The 15,900-nt window shown below is 33.6% G+C and overlaps 1 protein-coding gene across 3 annotated transcripts in view; it reads left to right on the top strand.

Moving 5' to 3' along the window:
* LOC140451418 (uncharacterized) overlaps positions 1-13,433 on the top strand; it is a 72,343-nt gene extending 58,910 nt beyond the window's left edge. For all 3 annotated transcript variants that reach the window (XM_072545209.1, XM_072545207.1, XM_072545208.1), the window contains exons 3-6: positions 6,514-6,767; positions 6,823-6,970; positions 7,072-7,208; positions 10,734-13,433. In XM_072545209.1, the coding sequence (XP_072401310.1) occupies positions 6,514-6,767; positions 6,823-6,970; positions 7,072-7,208; positions 10,734-10,889 (695 nt within the window). In that variant the 3' untranslated portion in view covers positions 10,890-13,433. The remainder of the gene's footprint in view (positions 1-6,513; positions 6,768-6,822; positions 6,971-7,071; positions 7,209-10,733) is intronic.
* Positions 13,434-15,900: the final 2,467 nt, after the last annotated feature.

The raw sequence follows: 15,900 nt of genomic DNA, 5'->3' as shown, positions 1-15,900 counted from the left end.
TCAAATACTTAACAGGTTTATTTAGAACGTTTTCTTTAATTTTCGTACTAGGTCTTTTTGGATTATTTGTCATACGGTGCTTCAATACAAACATATCTTAATAGGATTTCGATGGGTGGCTATAAAAGCTTTCGTTGAATTTTCTGATATCGGTCATTGTCAGCGAGGAACATTGATGATCTTTAGTGTTATGAGCGCACCTGGGAAATTCAGGAAGGCATCTCCGAGAATTCCTAAAAAAGTAAAATGATATAATCCGATCAGTTGTTAAACAAAAACTTCAATTAGAACATACCTTTGGGATATTTTTTCTACCAGAGTATGTGTTTTAATTTAACAGCTACCTTTTTGTTATACCCTGCATATATTGTTCTGAAGCTATAATAATAGATCTCAACAAACACGTTGAGATCTATTTTGTCCAAAACCAAACCTAACAATGAACAAGAAAGGACAAAGAATTGCATTTATAAAATACCTTGTGAATGCGATCAGTTTTATTTAGGTGAAACATCAAGACCATTAAATGTTAGAATAAGTGAACATCAATCCTATATTAAAAATAGAGAATTTGATAGATCTCAAATCTGTAAACACGCATGGGATAATGAACATAGGGTTCAATGGAATGATTCAAATATAGTCCTAAAAGGAACGGATGGTAAAAAGAGAAAAATCAAAGAAGCGGCTCTAATTATGCTAAATGAGACCAATTGTGTCGCGAATTCCTCGGCAGAATGTAGTAGGATCTGGCTACCCATATAGAAGAACGAGAATACATCATTTATGTGTTTTAAATAACAAACATATAAAATCGGAATTTGGTGTTTATTGAGGGTAAACTAAATGCACGATCAAATACTTACCATGTCGGGATAGTATTATGAGGTTTTTTTCCTGGTTTTTCCCTCATAATTTACTATGGAATCACTAACAGGAGAATTTTATTGTCATCATGGCATGTATTTGTCTTTTTAAAGACGAATTACATGTTATGATCTTTTCTGACGGATATTCTCAAGTTAAAGTTGATTTCATGTAATCAAATGAACTATCTTATAAGTAAAGTCGTCCCAGGAACGCAACTCAACAATATTGGCAATATCATTTTAAAGTCGTCTACTTTAAAATGTATAAGGTATGTCTGAATTGTCAATATAGATGAGTCAGATAAAATTAAATTATTAGAAGAATTTTTCACTAAGTAACAAAAAACAAAATTTGTTTAATTTACTAATGTTTGTATTTTGAGAACGATTTCCGAAGTGAAAATTGAAACGTCAATAAACGTATTTTAACCTTTAATTGTGGCTTATTCCCATTTAAATAGTAATTTACCCTGTATATGTATACGATTTCTTAGATATACCCTGTTGCGAATATAGAGAGCAACAGTTCGATTAATGGATTTATTTCCGCTCGAAGTACAGTCAATTTTATTCGGAAGTTAAGCCATTAGAGTTCTATATATTATCGAAGATGAAAGGAAATAGCAATTTGAGATTTAGTAATTATAAGCGGGACATGCAAGTCGATTTTTAAAAACAGATGTATATCGAAATATTTAGGGACGCATAACTGGACCGAGTCTAGAGGGGAGATGACCAATGATATTTAAAACGTTTTTGGCAGAAGTACGAGGATTAGCGGCGGCTATAAAATTATTTTAGCTGCATACAGGGTGTGACAATTTTGAAACAAGTAAATGAAGAAGTTTTGAGGTGTGATACAAAAGAGCTGTATTACCTTTTCTTCTTCGTTCTTCTAAGAACTAAATTTCCTGTTCATTTGTCGGTACTTTCTTAACAACCACATCGGCGTTTTTTAGGTCGCACAATGTTTTATTTGCCCAATATAACATTCACAGTGAACCAAAGTACTAGGAAGTAGGCTCAGAACACTGATCCTCTTTGTGTCTCGAAGATTCCGTTACTCAGTCGTTGTAGGTGATGCGCGGAATCATTTAAGGAAGTAGGAAACACGCGAAAGATTATAGAAAACAAAGAAGAAAAGGAAAAGAACAATTGTTCACAAAAAATAGGAGCCACTTTTTTTAAATATTTTTGAAGTTATACATCTATACGCACGGTCGGCGTTGGTTTGCATGAGAGTGAATCTGTGAAACCATTACATATGTAAGATAATGAGTAAGAGAGAGACAGAAGATATATTTTCTCTCTCTCTTCCTCTCTCGAGAATAAAAATGTTCCTTTTGTATTTAATATTATATATATAATATTGTATATATATATATATATATATATATATATATATATATATATATATATATATAATATTATATATAATATTATATATAATATAATATGTATTAATATTATTATTTATGTGATATGTTTTGTATTATTTAAAATTAAACGTTTATAATTATTTTAGGCTTTTGTATTTCAAAATAATCACTGTTTTACCGAGAACTGTCAATTTTGAAATCCGTTAGTGTCATGTCTAATTGTCAAATCCTTTACGTGTTTGGTTCATACGCTGGTGGTTGTGAGTTCGAATCCCAATTATGAATTTCCTTTTTTATTTTTGAAATATTTAAAAACCTCACGTTAATCTTATTAAATATATGTAATATACGCAAAAAACATAAATTTTAAAATAAAATGAACATTTACAACATAATCCGAGTTGTTGGTTTTTTATTTTTATCTTCGTAAAGTAAGTTAATGTATATTGGCAGTTTTAAATAGTTATGAATATTACATTTTAATTTATATTGTATTATTATATTGAATTATGTTGCAGTATATTTATTTTATTGTAATTTTTAAATTAATAACAAAATAAACAATGAATTTTACTGCAGAGTATGTGTAAATTTTTTTTTTTGCATTCAACTCTTTTTATACATATATAAAAATAAAAATATATATTTTCATTAAAATATTGATACAATCCTTAATTTACTATACTCCTATTACAGGTCAAATATTTATATACAGCAAACGATGCACCATATACCTATATAACTAATTCTTTTTCTCTTTCTGCTCTCTCTTATCTATAGCATTACATATGTAATGATTGTGCAGATTGACTCCTATATAAATTTTTAACGGCGAACGCGTGTATAGAAGTATAACTTCTACCGGCAGTCCCACTGGACTGCCACACGCGTTTTTTTTTTATTTCAAATTACATGTCTCGGCTGCTGTGGCCATTGACACGAGGAACTGTATTACAGAAAACAATAAATTAAGTTACATTGATTCAATAAATTTCAATACAGATGAAATGAAAAAAAAAAAGAAAATAAAAAACTAGCAGATGATTACAAAATTGAAATATAGATAGATGATACAATTACAACAGGTGATATAATTTACAGTTTTTAAGGAACTCTATCCCTTTAGACATATTGTTTTTAGATTTTAAAATATCACATAAACTTCCGTGGATACCATGTTTCATCCGTGTTGCTGCGTACTGGTTACATTCCACAAGTATATAGTGTACACTTAGACGGGAGTTGCAATATTGGCAGTTTGGAGGTTCTTCGGGAACCATCAGATATCCGTGGGTTAGCCGGGTGTGCCCAATTCTGAGCCTTCGAATGATGGTCTTCGATTTTCTTTCCGTAGTAACAATTCTAGGTCCTAAAATGTTTGGTTGGATGGACTTAAGTTGGGTAGTGCACCTGTTCCATTGATTTTGCCACATTGAGGTAGATAACTTTTTAATTTCAATTATTATATCTGGAAACATTTGGACTTTTTCATCTGTAAGGCCAGAGCGACGTGCTTCATTTGCTGCGTGGTCAACATTCTCATTTCCTTTAATACCAACATGTGAAGGATTCCATATCATCGAAACCGAAGTGTTTGATTTAGCAAGTGCTGTACATCTTTCGTGGATCTCATTAACTAAAGGATTTGATGTGTAGATTTTTCTAATCGAATTTATGGATGATAATGAATCCGTGCAGATTGCTAAGTTTTTGGTACCCTGCATTAGAACCTCTAGAGCTTTAAGGGTAGTCTATACATTGCTAGTCTGTTATTTGTGGAAGTAACAGCACATCCGACACTTTCTTCGTCTTTAGATGCATCTGTGAATATTATGTTATCAATCTTGCCTCTATTAATTATGTCGTTAAAAGTTTGTTTCATGAGTATCGTGGAGGTTTCCATTTTCTTATATCTGCACAAATTTACGTTAAAGTCAGGTAATATTTTTAGCCAAGGTGGAGTATTGGGCTGAATAATGGGGTGGTAAGATTTAGGTCAATATTTTCTAAGAGTGGCAATAGAAACTGTAGTGATGAATTGGCAGTAGCTCTACTGTGTGCTCCTGTTAATTGAAAATTTTTAATAAGTTGGAAAGATATATTATTTGGGTTTGCAGAAACCTTAGCAAAATAGGAGTTTAGTAGACGTTGTCTTCTTATATTTAGAGGGGGTTATCGATTGGCTAGTGATTTTAAGAGATTTAATAGATTTAAGAGATTTTAAATATTTGAATCGCCAAAAAAACCGAAATGCAAAGAGCTCCGGTTGAAATTAAGAACATTGTGGCGAAGATTTGGAGAGCCAGATGTTTATATTGTTACTGTCAAGTAATTGTTCTACCACTTTTCCTTTTAATGATCGAAATTTGGATCCCCAGTAGGATCTATGATTATTAAAATCTCCTAAGAGTATACGGGGAGATGGGATCTGTTGAAGTTGTTCCTCAATTAGAGCAGTTGAATCTTGTTCACTCGGTGGGATACAAATGTTGCATATTGAGATTTCTTCTACGACTTCTGATGTATTTTAAGGTATTAGTTCCGTTTCGTACATTTGATTGATATATTGCTACTTCACCATTTGCTGCATCTCTATTGGTCCTGTTTTTATAAAAGCATTTAAAACATTTTAACCTAGTATGGTAAGAACCTTTTAAATGAGTTTCTTGAAGGCAAGTAACTGATGCCGGTTGTTGAGTAATTAGTTTTTGTAACATTTCGTAATGGATGTGGTATCCATTAAGGTTTCATTGTATTATAGATCTGAATGGCCACAACAGAAAGAACAATGGAAAGAGCAATGTTAGGTATACGACTGTCAGATAAAAAGAGGAACGACTGGGTAAGATCCAAAACAAAAGTCGAGGACATAACAACAAAAATTGCCAAACTTAAATGGAGCTTCGCGGGCCACATTGCTAGACAAAAAGACCAACGTTGGAATACTGCAATACAACATTGGAGACCTTACGAAAGTAAACGACCAAGAGGAAGACCACAGATGAGATGGGTTGATGACATTAAAAGAATAGCCGGAACAAATTGGAAATATGTTGCTCAGGATAGAGACCGATGGAAAGAGTCGGGAGAGGCCTATGTGTAAACATGGACGACAGAAGGCTAAGAAGAAGAATAGATCTGAATGTTAAGTACTTAAGTTTCTTAAGAGGATGAGAGTCCGCTGACCATTGTTGCAAATGTTCTGAATTTATAGAGTTGATGGTGTAGTTTTCTTTTATTGTTTGTGATTTTTGTTTTCAATTTTTATGAGCTTTGAGAGTACATGATGTCCAGATCATTAAGGAAACCTGGTACATTGTCTGTATAGGTTTTAAGAAGATCCGATATGTCTGCGTTGTGTGGGGCTGATTCAAAGAAATTTAAAGTCCGGTAATAGTTCAGTGTAAAATTGTTTTATTGTCTTCAAACATTTGTTGTAATGGTTGCATTTCATCAAGAATGGATTTTTCCGGTTTTATTTTCTTAGGTTTGGGTTTTTGAAATGTGGGTTGTTTTTGGAGGTCTTCATGCGGTGTTGTAGACCACCGTCTGACATTTGTCGTTTAATGGAAACTTTTGGAGTTTCTTGGGCTACCGTTTCAGATGTTTTCATTGATTCCGTATTCTCTTTCTTTTATTCTTTGAAATTTACATTGACATTTTGATTTATAAAAGATGGGCTTATGTTTTGATAAAATTCATCATTAAACACTAGAGTGTTGGCGGCTTCTGTGCATTGAGTGGAATGCTCTAATGAAGTTGGCTCGTTATGTGGTAGAAGTGGGCATACTGTAGCTAAATGACCTGATTGTTTACAAGAACAACATTCGAGCTGGCAATGTTGCATTGTTTTCTAAAGGAGTAATATACGTTTGTCGGCGAAAACTGAGAATATGACTAAATTCTGGGCGAGACGCGAGAAAGTTGTGGTGAGTGCGTTCCTGTTCACCTAAATAACTTGTTTCGATATCCCAACTTATCAAGGCTTCGAAAAAAAATGATGGGTGTTTTTCGATTGACAATAAATGCTTAAATATAATGTAAACAAACTTTGATTATTTACTGATTTTTGCAGGTTTAACCGTTGATCTTAGATGAGCTTGATTATCACACTGTTTATTCAATAAAAACTAATTAACTAAATACTTAATGTGTTTTACTTTTTTAAAATCGATAGCTTAGAAACTCGTATTAAATAAGTCTGTTCATCTTGCTGTCTCGATGCGAAAGTCGATTACAATTTCTTAATGTATGTTTCTTTAAAGGTATGCGTCATCTGGATGGTACTTCCACAGGAACGCAAGTTCCTGCAGTAGTTTCCCCGGCCTACCCGACTCAATCCGCAGTGTTCGCTGAACAAAAAGGATGTTCGTGGGGATACAGCAACCGACTTGTTGCTCATACTCAACCTAGCCCTTGGTACGTTTCAAGGGTGATAGGTGGTCCTCAATGTACTCAATGCCCGGGTGTATGTCCGGTGCCGAGAAGTTCCAGCAATCCTGGACCATCATCAAATAATGTAAGTCAACAATTACTTAGATAACAATGTTGTTTTTATCGATATTTTATTTTAGGTGCCCACACATAGTTCAATAAATAAAAAACAGAGGCCGCTGAGTCAACCAGTGGCTACCAACGTAAGTGATGAGATTGTTCCAAAGACTCAGTTACCAGATATATCAGAATTTTCACCAAGCAGTCCTCAATATGCTTCTAGCAGTAGTAAGTATTATTATTTTTCTTCTTACTAGTAGCGACTCATGATATTCTAGTTTTAGAGACAACCTGGGTTCGTTTTTTTATATTTATATGATCCTTCCTAGTTTTAGATGAAGTTGGAACCAAAGAGGAAAAATGTAGTGGAGAACCAACTTTGAAAACTCGAAGTTTACCGGCTTGGGTCAGGTCGAAACCCAGGCCTCTTTCAACAGAAGATGATATTAATGACCTGTACGCTAAGGTAAGCAACTCTATTGCTTTATTTAATTTAATAATTCGTTTTGTAATAATCGCAAAAATCCGAAATTCTCGAAGGTCATCTTTTTATCGGAATTCGGCGACGGAGGGACTTCTGGAATTTCTCTAACGTACAGGGTCGCAATCATGGATATGTGACTCACAACAATTAAGTTCTTCTCGTACCCACATTTCTTATACAAGTGTCCACTTGTTATGGAATGAAATCCTTATTTTATTGCAATTTTAATTAAAAAGCACAACTATCTGAATCTATCACAAATAATCTTTGAAATAACCCATGTAGCATTCAACCGTAGTCTACTATCATTTTTGTTCTCCATTTTCCTTGATATCTTCTTTACATCTTCTTAATATCTCAATGAAGATGTTATCCTTGTTCTTCACTCACAGCGCTCAAATTATCAGGAAAATAGTTCACTTGGAATTTGAGAAAATGTACCTTTAGGCTCATGAGATAACCAAGTCTTGAAAAGACTTTAGCATTCTTTTGACATCGTTTTTGTTATCAGGATTTCTTCATAACATCCTTAAATAGGAACCATCCTTCTCTTTGAAGATTCTTATGGTGTTGGCAAGCACTTAATGCGCCAGAAGTTTTCTATCTGGCCCAACTAATATACTTTTCTTCAAGTTTGTCTCGGAGAGATCTAGAAACTTTTTAATTAAGTATTTGAAACATTCTCCGTCTTTTGGGAGAGATTTAACAGATTATTTCATAAGGCTTGTGTTTATATGAAAGGGGTGAAGGAGAATTTTTCTGGTGGTACGAAGTTTGCTGGCAGAATATTGCTTTGTCCAAACGCAAGACTCTTTGGCATTGGCACCCAACTCTTCATTGACCAGTGATTTTTTCGGTCGTCTTAACTATCGCACAGACATAAAAACAAGGGAATTTGGTGTAACTAGCTTGCTGGCCAAGCATCATACACCGTGATCTGCATATTTGAGTTTTTGAAAAGTCATTGTTTAGTTCCTATAGAACCTCTTTCAAAAACACAATCTTTTTAACAGTAAGAGAAGCATAGAAGCTACCGTTTTACGGTGAAAAGACACTCCGGGTAGTAATAAAATTTTTTATACACGAATCAGGATCCAATCAGCTCAGTAGCATCTTTGGGTAGATCCACATCTTTAACCAAATCATTTATTTCTTCCTGGGAGAACAATTTTGGTACAGTGTCATCTTCAAAGTCAAAGGTTCAGTCCTGATCGTCGTGAGTATGTACTTCACCTTTATCTGAGTGTGATATCTCTCCTATCGTAACACATCCTTTGGCACAGATGTTTCTGGATGAGGAAGAATATCTGAGAGGAGATTTGAATATAAAATGAAATGTTATGATATTCAGTTGTATGCTTTAAAATCACACTAGTATCAGTTGTTACTATGGTTTTTTCACTCTCGCCATACCATAAGTATCCCAAAGTGGAAATTTTTCTTTTTACCCTTAAACCAGTTTCGAAAATCCTTCACACACATTTGCAAACTTTGTGAGGAACCCAAATTACATTCGCCACAAATAAAACAAAAGGATCCAGGTGAATTTCTTCACTTTCTTGAGGCTATGTTTTCAAACTATACACATAGATAATGAAATGTAACAAATTTAAAATGTGGAAGATAAATTGGCGCAGTTCGGTTTTATTTGGAAAAACTTTAGTTTAAAGAAATTTCAAACAATTTACATTAAAAAGTCTACAACTTTTAAAACATTTTTCGCATAATGATGCATCGTCTTCTTTTTCGATCCTAATATATTGTTTATGTGCCCACAAATTACATCCAGGACGTTTGTCTCAACACTCTTTAGAAATCGGAAAATTTTACGCAGCAGTCTACCTATTTTCCACTACTGTCATTATAACAAGATTCGTTTAGATGTGCTTACCTGAGGTGTCCTTGTTGTTTTACTTTTATATTCTTAGCGTCCTTTTTACCTTCATCTATTTACCGTATCATAAATTTTTATATCTTTTACTTTCTTAGCGGTTTTTTCGGCTGACAATTCGTTTATTTAAAACCTTGCTGATAATATAGTTAAGCAATCTTTTTTCCGCACGTTGTTACCATATTGGACTTTGGATTTACTACTTTATGGTCTTCCTTGTAGTGAAGAGATGCGTGAGTCACCAATAACAGTAAATGCTTTTGTAGCATTTACTGTTATTGCTGACACACCACTCATTTGGAAATGATATGTCTGATATGGCTGCCGAATCAAAATCTTCCACTGAAAAAGTGTTTTTATTGAGTAGTTCACCTCTACTTTTCCCGAATCCGTTAATTTCATTGATCTAAACAGCAGCCTTCATGTAAGGTTCATTAAAAAATGACTCCAGTGACTCAAAATTGTGACGGGGTCTCATAAAAAATACGTCTTGAAGCAGTAAGAACATCACAGCAGTATGATTAGCACTAGCTAGAACAAAAAATTCTTCTGTCTTAGTGTAAGTGAAATGATCATCTAATATTAACAGTAAGGATCATCTTATGCGGGTTTGGCGTAAGTTAAAATATATTTGAACCATTCTACCAAAGCTCTATTTGAACCCACCCAGTAGAGTAACAAGTAGATGCAGTTGCAGAAGGAGCTTCATCCGCCAACTAAACTTTGATTCGAAGTCGAGAAATGTTAATAAAAGGCTGACCCACACATTACAAAAGAAGACAAAACCCTTCTTTTAGCTGATGTTATTAATCCAATTTGACGATTGCCCCTTGAAGATAAAACTTAGATCCTTTTATTCGAAGTCGACGACGTTCTGGGACCTTCTAGAGTGTCAAAATATTTCTTAAGAGCAATCCATCCTTTCCCGTGTAGTATTACAGTGGCATAAAAGACGTATCTTAAAAATATTGAGATAAATACAGCGATCAAAAATATTCTATTGCAATAAATAATTGTTTTTCGCTATACTTTAAGTTTTACCTTGTAGATTCAGCAGTTTTTTAAACATATTTGTCCTAGTAACAAGTCGATATGTAATAGAATCCTGATGTTATAAAAAGGTAGTAAACAGCGAGCAATCCAGTATAAGTTATCTATCATTTTTTACATTTTATTTTTCATGATTTTGATTTGTACCATCTTATCTGTCAGTCCGGATCTGTTTTCTGTTTATATTTTGTATGGGTATGGTATTTCTTTACAACTTGTCATTGTTGTGATACGATATTGTTAGACAACCCGGACTACTAACATGTGCATCGTTGGTTGCCTAAGTTGTAGAGAGTATCCTTATAATCGTCATGTCATAGTATTTAACACCACAGATGTTATTAGTGGTCTGTGATTAACACTTGCGTATTTAATGTAACTTAAAATAAAAGATAATAAAAAGTTTATTGTAGAGTTTAACAATACTCGAAATATTAAGAACCTAATCCTTATAGTAAATTATTGATAACTTTCCATAATTTGAATTTGATTACACAACTACACTTACAGGATCTCACATTACGTGTAGACATTATAAATATGATATAATTATTTTTATTTTGTAGGTAAACTTTAGTAAGAAGCGGAAAAATAGGATGAGGAACGACGAAGCTGCCATAATAGCGTTAAGTAAGTCTAGAAGTCAATTTTTACATAAAGACACCGATTCCTTAGTGGACAACGAAGCAGTCATAGTATATGACGAACGCACAGCTTTATAAATCTTCTCTCTCATGTATGTTATGTAATGAAAACTTAATTCTCAAAGTCCTATCCAGAATAGTTACTTTTAGAGGTAGAAAAACTGTTGGTAACATTTTATATACTGACCTAGTCATCTTTTTTGTAATATGATCAGAATAACGGGTTTTATAAAACTGAGCTTTGTATAAATGGAATAGATGTAAGTAGGTTTTTATACTTTTAGGCAAAAAGAACAGATTACCACATATTAATTAATTTATTTATGTACAAAACACTATTTAAAACAAAAAAAAAATAAAGATAAAGTACCTGTTTCTATACCCTATAGATTAAAAATAGTTTTACAGGTTTATTTAAGATTTACGGTACCGTAAATTAGGACATTATTGTCCATTTATCATCATTGGTGCTACAGCCCTATAAAAGAACTTCGACCTTCCCAAGTCTATTACGCCAGTCAGTTCTATCCATTGCCAACTGTTGCCAGTTTGCTGCGCCTATTTTTCTACCATCCTCATCTACACCATCCCTCCATATGAGTTTTGGCCTACCCCGACTTCTACTTCCCACAGGTTGTGACATAAGGATTCTTCTAGGAGGGTTGTTCTGCTGTGATCTTGCCAGATGTCCTGCCCATCTTAGTCTTCCTATTTTTATAAGGGATACTACGTCTTTACCACCAAATATATGTTTATATCTGTGATATATCTCGTAGTTGTACCTCCTTCTCCAAACACCATTTTCACAGATGCCACCGAATATTCTTCTCAGGATACTTCGTTCAAATATAAGCAGGAGGTTTTCATCTGCCTTGGAAATGGTCCATGTCTCCGACCCATATGTCAACACTGGTTGTATAAGGGTTTTGTATATGGTTATTCTTGTTTTTTGGCTTAAGTTTCTGCTTCTCATATGTTTACTCAGTCCAAAATAGCATTTGTTTGCTAGGATTATTCTTCGATTGATTTCTTCCGTCATGACGTTCCCCTTGGTGATCATGGAGCCTAAGTATGTGAATTTGTCCACCGCTTCAAAGGTAGAGTTATCAACCGTGAATTGGTGGCAAATTTTTCTTTCTCTATTGTTGGATGTTGATGCCATTATCTTAGTTTTCTCCTCATTTACTTGTAGGTCCATATTTTTTGAGGCGTTTGACAAGGTGGTATACATTGCTCCTAGCTTGCGTGTTGTGCGGGCAACTAGGTCAACATCATTTGCATATGCCAAAATTTGGGATGATGTATTAAATCTCCCTGTCGCAGCCCAACATGCGTTTCAAATGCCTGTGATTGTTCGCCCTGTATTTCGACTTTGCAAACAACTTTACGCATTGTAGCCTTAACCAATCTTATCAGTTTATCGGGGATGTGGAATTCATCCATGGTTTCATAGAATTTATTTCTTAGGACACTATCATAGGCCGATTTAAAATCTACGAAAAAATGGTATGTATCGATATTGAATTCATTGGTTTTTTCCAGTATTTGCTTTAGCTCAAAGATCAGGTTTGTTGTTGATCGACCATGCCTAAAACCACTTTGATATTCGCCAATAAGCTCCTCTGAATATGCATTATTGTCCAATAAGGAAAAGTTTAGTCCAAATTAAAAAAAATTCTTTGCAACACTAAAGCAATAAACTATCGACTCCTTGCTGTACGGCAACACCTTCTACATGTTTGTTTTTCGTTTAGTTCAGTTTTTCTTCACTAGTACAGTGCTGCTACGTTTTCACTTTCACTAATCCACTTTTGAATTAATTTTGTCCCTGTACTGATCAAGATCTTGCCGTAAATTGGAACAAACTTGTCCATTAAGCATAAGTTTAGCTATATTTAAAAAAATATTCTTTGCGACATAACCGTTGACCTACCTGTAATAAATTATTAACTCCTCAATGTACTGAAAGTAAGGCAACACTTTCTACAAAGCGACTCAGTAATCTCTCCGAAACTTCTGTTGCAACATATTTTTCAACACAGATTGATCATTCATGAAAATTTACTGATGGAATATTCTTTTTTAAAATATTAATTATTAATATGTGGTGATCCAAACTCTAATAAACGTTATCGAATGAAACTCATTTGCGAAATTCAACATATCGTAACAATGTAAGACTTATAATTGACAAATAAAATTGTTAAAGGGTAGACTTACTATAGGAGTTTTAACTAGTTTCTGAAGTACTTGTAAACTTTTAGATAATATATTAGTGTATAAGAGAATTAATCACATTTCTAGATAGTCTAAGGCAAGTGGAGTACGTTAGGAGAGTGAATGAGGCAGCTGACCGTACTAAAAAGAATATTTTTCAGTTTGAGTAAAATATTTTGTACTACTAACACTTCCACTAATACTTATTTTACTTTTATTTCGTTTTTGTTACACTGGAAACATTTTTCCGAAAGTTTTCCTGTAGGGTTTTCCTAATGGCATTTTTAAATAATATAAGGCCACTGGAGGACGTCAGGTGAATTAAGCAATTGACCGTACTATAAAGATTTTGTTTCATTTTGAGTAACAGTTTTTACCTGATTTTGCTGCCAAAAATGCTTACTTTTCCTCCCATTTTTGTTACAAAACTGCTAACTGGCAAAGAAAAGTGTCTTTATCGATTCTCTTGATCTTTACATGTACTATTATGGAGATTATCTGAGTATCTAAAGAAATTAATGACATTTTTAGAAAATCTGAGGCAATTGGAGGATGTCAGGAGAGTGTTAGGCAGTTGACTGTACTATAGTAAGATTGCGTTTCATTTGAGCAACAGTTTTTAACTGTTTCTACTTCCAAAAATGTGGATTTTACTTTTACTCCCATTTCGTTTCACTAAAAAAATTTTTTCGAAAGTTTAAAAAAAAACTCTTAACTAGCAAAGAAAAGTAAGAACTCTGGATCTTTAATCGACTCTCGTTATCTTTATATGTTAAATTTTAAAGATCATGTGAGTTTTTAAGCAAACCAATGACATTTTTAGACAATCTAAGAGAAGTATGGGATGTCAGGAGAGTGAGTTAGAAAATTCACTGTACTATAAACAATGTGTTTCATTTCAAACAAAAGATTTTTTTTCTTTCGCTTCCATTATTGCTTACTTTACTCTTACTGCAGTTTTTTCAGAAAGATTTGTTACAAAAACTGGTAACTAGCAAAGAAAAGTAGAAAAGTAAGAAATGTAGAGCTCTTATTGATTCTCCTGGTGTGGACTGTGCTATTAAGATTGTGTTTCGTTTTGAGAAGCTTTTTAACAGTTTGTGCTTGCAAAAATGTTTATTTTACTCTTACTTCAGTTTTTTTTACACTGGAAACTCTCTTCAGAAAGTACTCTGGTAACTAGCAAAGTTAAGTGACAACTGTTATGCTTTCGACGATGCTCGTGATGCTTTCCTACCATAACTTTCGTTTAATAAAGATTTTACATGTATACAAACCTTACGTAATATTGTAACTGCACTTTTAAGTTAAAACTCTTATAGTACAGGAATATCCTCAACATATTTTCGTTAAAAATAATTTATTATAGTACTTAAGAAAAAATAAAAACATTGCTATTAAATAAAATTGTCATTTATTTAAAGCGTATTCTTTGATTGCCTACTTTAAATACTCGGTGTTTCTATTATTACCACAACCACATTTCCTATAATTCCCAATCATGATACTATAACAAACAAGGTATATATGCTCACTTGCCGTTCTAATTTTAATCGACTTTGCGCATGACGTAATAGCGAGACTAAGACAGAGGTGACGACAAACGAAGAAATAAATATTGAGGAGGAAGAGGTAAAGGAAGCATTAAGGAAATTAAAAAATAGAAAATCACCAGGAGAGGACAGAATACCGAACAAACTCGTAAAATACGGAGGACCAGATCTGTCCAAACAATTACTAAAGCTAATCCAAAAAATAATAGAACAAAACAGAATTCGTCAAGAATGGAGATCAACCATCCTAATACGTCTCTTCAAAAAGGGATACAAATCGGACCCGAAAAATTACCGAGGAATTAATTTATTAAACATAACACTAAAATTGATAACCAAAGTGATAACACATAAACTGAATGGAATAATAACACTAGCAGAAGAACAACAAGGTTTTCGGTCGGGTAGATCATGCACCGACGCTATATTTATAATAAGGCAAGTGCAAGAGAAATCATTAGTAGAATACAATAAACCGGCATATCTATGTTTCGCTTACCTTAAGAAGGCATTTGACCGGGTCAAATTAAAAGACGTTATCTACTTCCTGTACGCAAGAGAGATACCTCTAGGAATAATCACAACGATCGAAAATATCTACCAAAACAACACAGTAAAAGTAGAAGCAGAACTAACCGACCCTATTGAAGCTGGTAATGGGACAAAACAGAGATTTCTTGAATCCTCTATTGTTCAACCTGATTATGGATGAAATAATAAAAAAAATAAGAACTAAAAAAGGATACCAAATGCGAAAACAACTTAAAATAATCGGCTATGCAGACGACGCAAGACTACTCTCTCAAAGTGAAGATGATTTACAACGTATGCTGCACCAATTTATTATAACCGGCAGAAAATTTAACATGTTAATTTCCCCAAAAAAAAGGCAAAATGCATGGTTACAACAGCAAATTTATTAAAACGTAAATTGGAGCTGGAAGGTCAGATAATAGAACAAGTGATGGAGTTTAAATATCTAGGCATCACATTATCTTGCTACGGAAAGCTCGAAACTGAAGTGGAAGATCAAGTGAGTAGAGCAAACAGAGCCGCATGATGCCTGAATGAAACAATATGGAGAAATAAAAATATTGGAAAAAAAAACGAAAGGCAGAATTTATAAAACAGTCAGACGAATAATGACGTACGCGGCAGAAGCAAGACCTGATACAGAGAGGACAAAAAGGATGTTAGAAACGGCATAGATGAAAACAATTAGAAAAATTGATGGTAAGACACTATGGGACAGAGCTAGAAATACAGATATATGACGTAGATGCAAGGTGAGAACATCAAGAACTGGGTAAGAAATAGAA

The sequence above is a fragment of the Diabrotica undecimpunctata genome, chromosome 9, assembly GCF_040954645.1.
Source record: "Diabrotica undecimpunctata isolate CICGRU chromosome 9, icDiaUnde3, whole genome shotgun sequence".
NCBI classification, from domain to species: Eukaryota; Metazoa; Arthropoda; class Insecta; order Coleoptera; family Chrysomelidae; genus Diabrotica; species Diabrotica undecimpunctata.
This window is presented reverse-complemented; position numbering and strand designations above follow the sequence as displayed.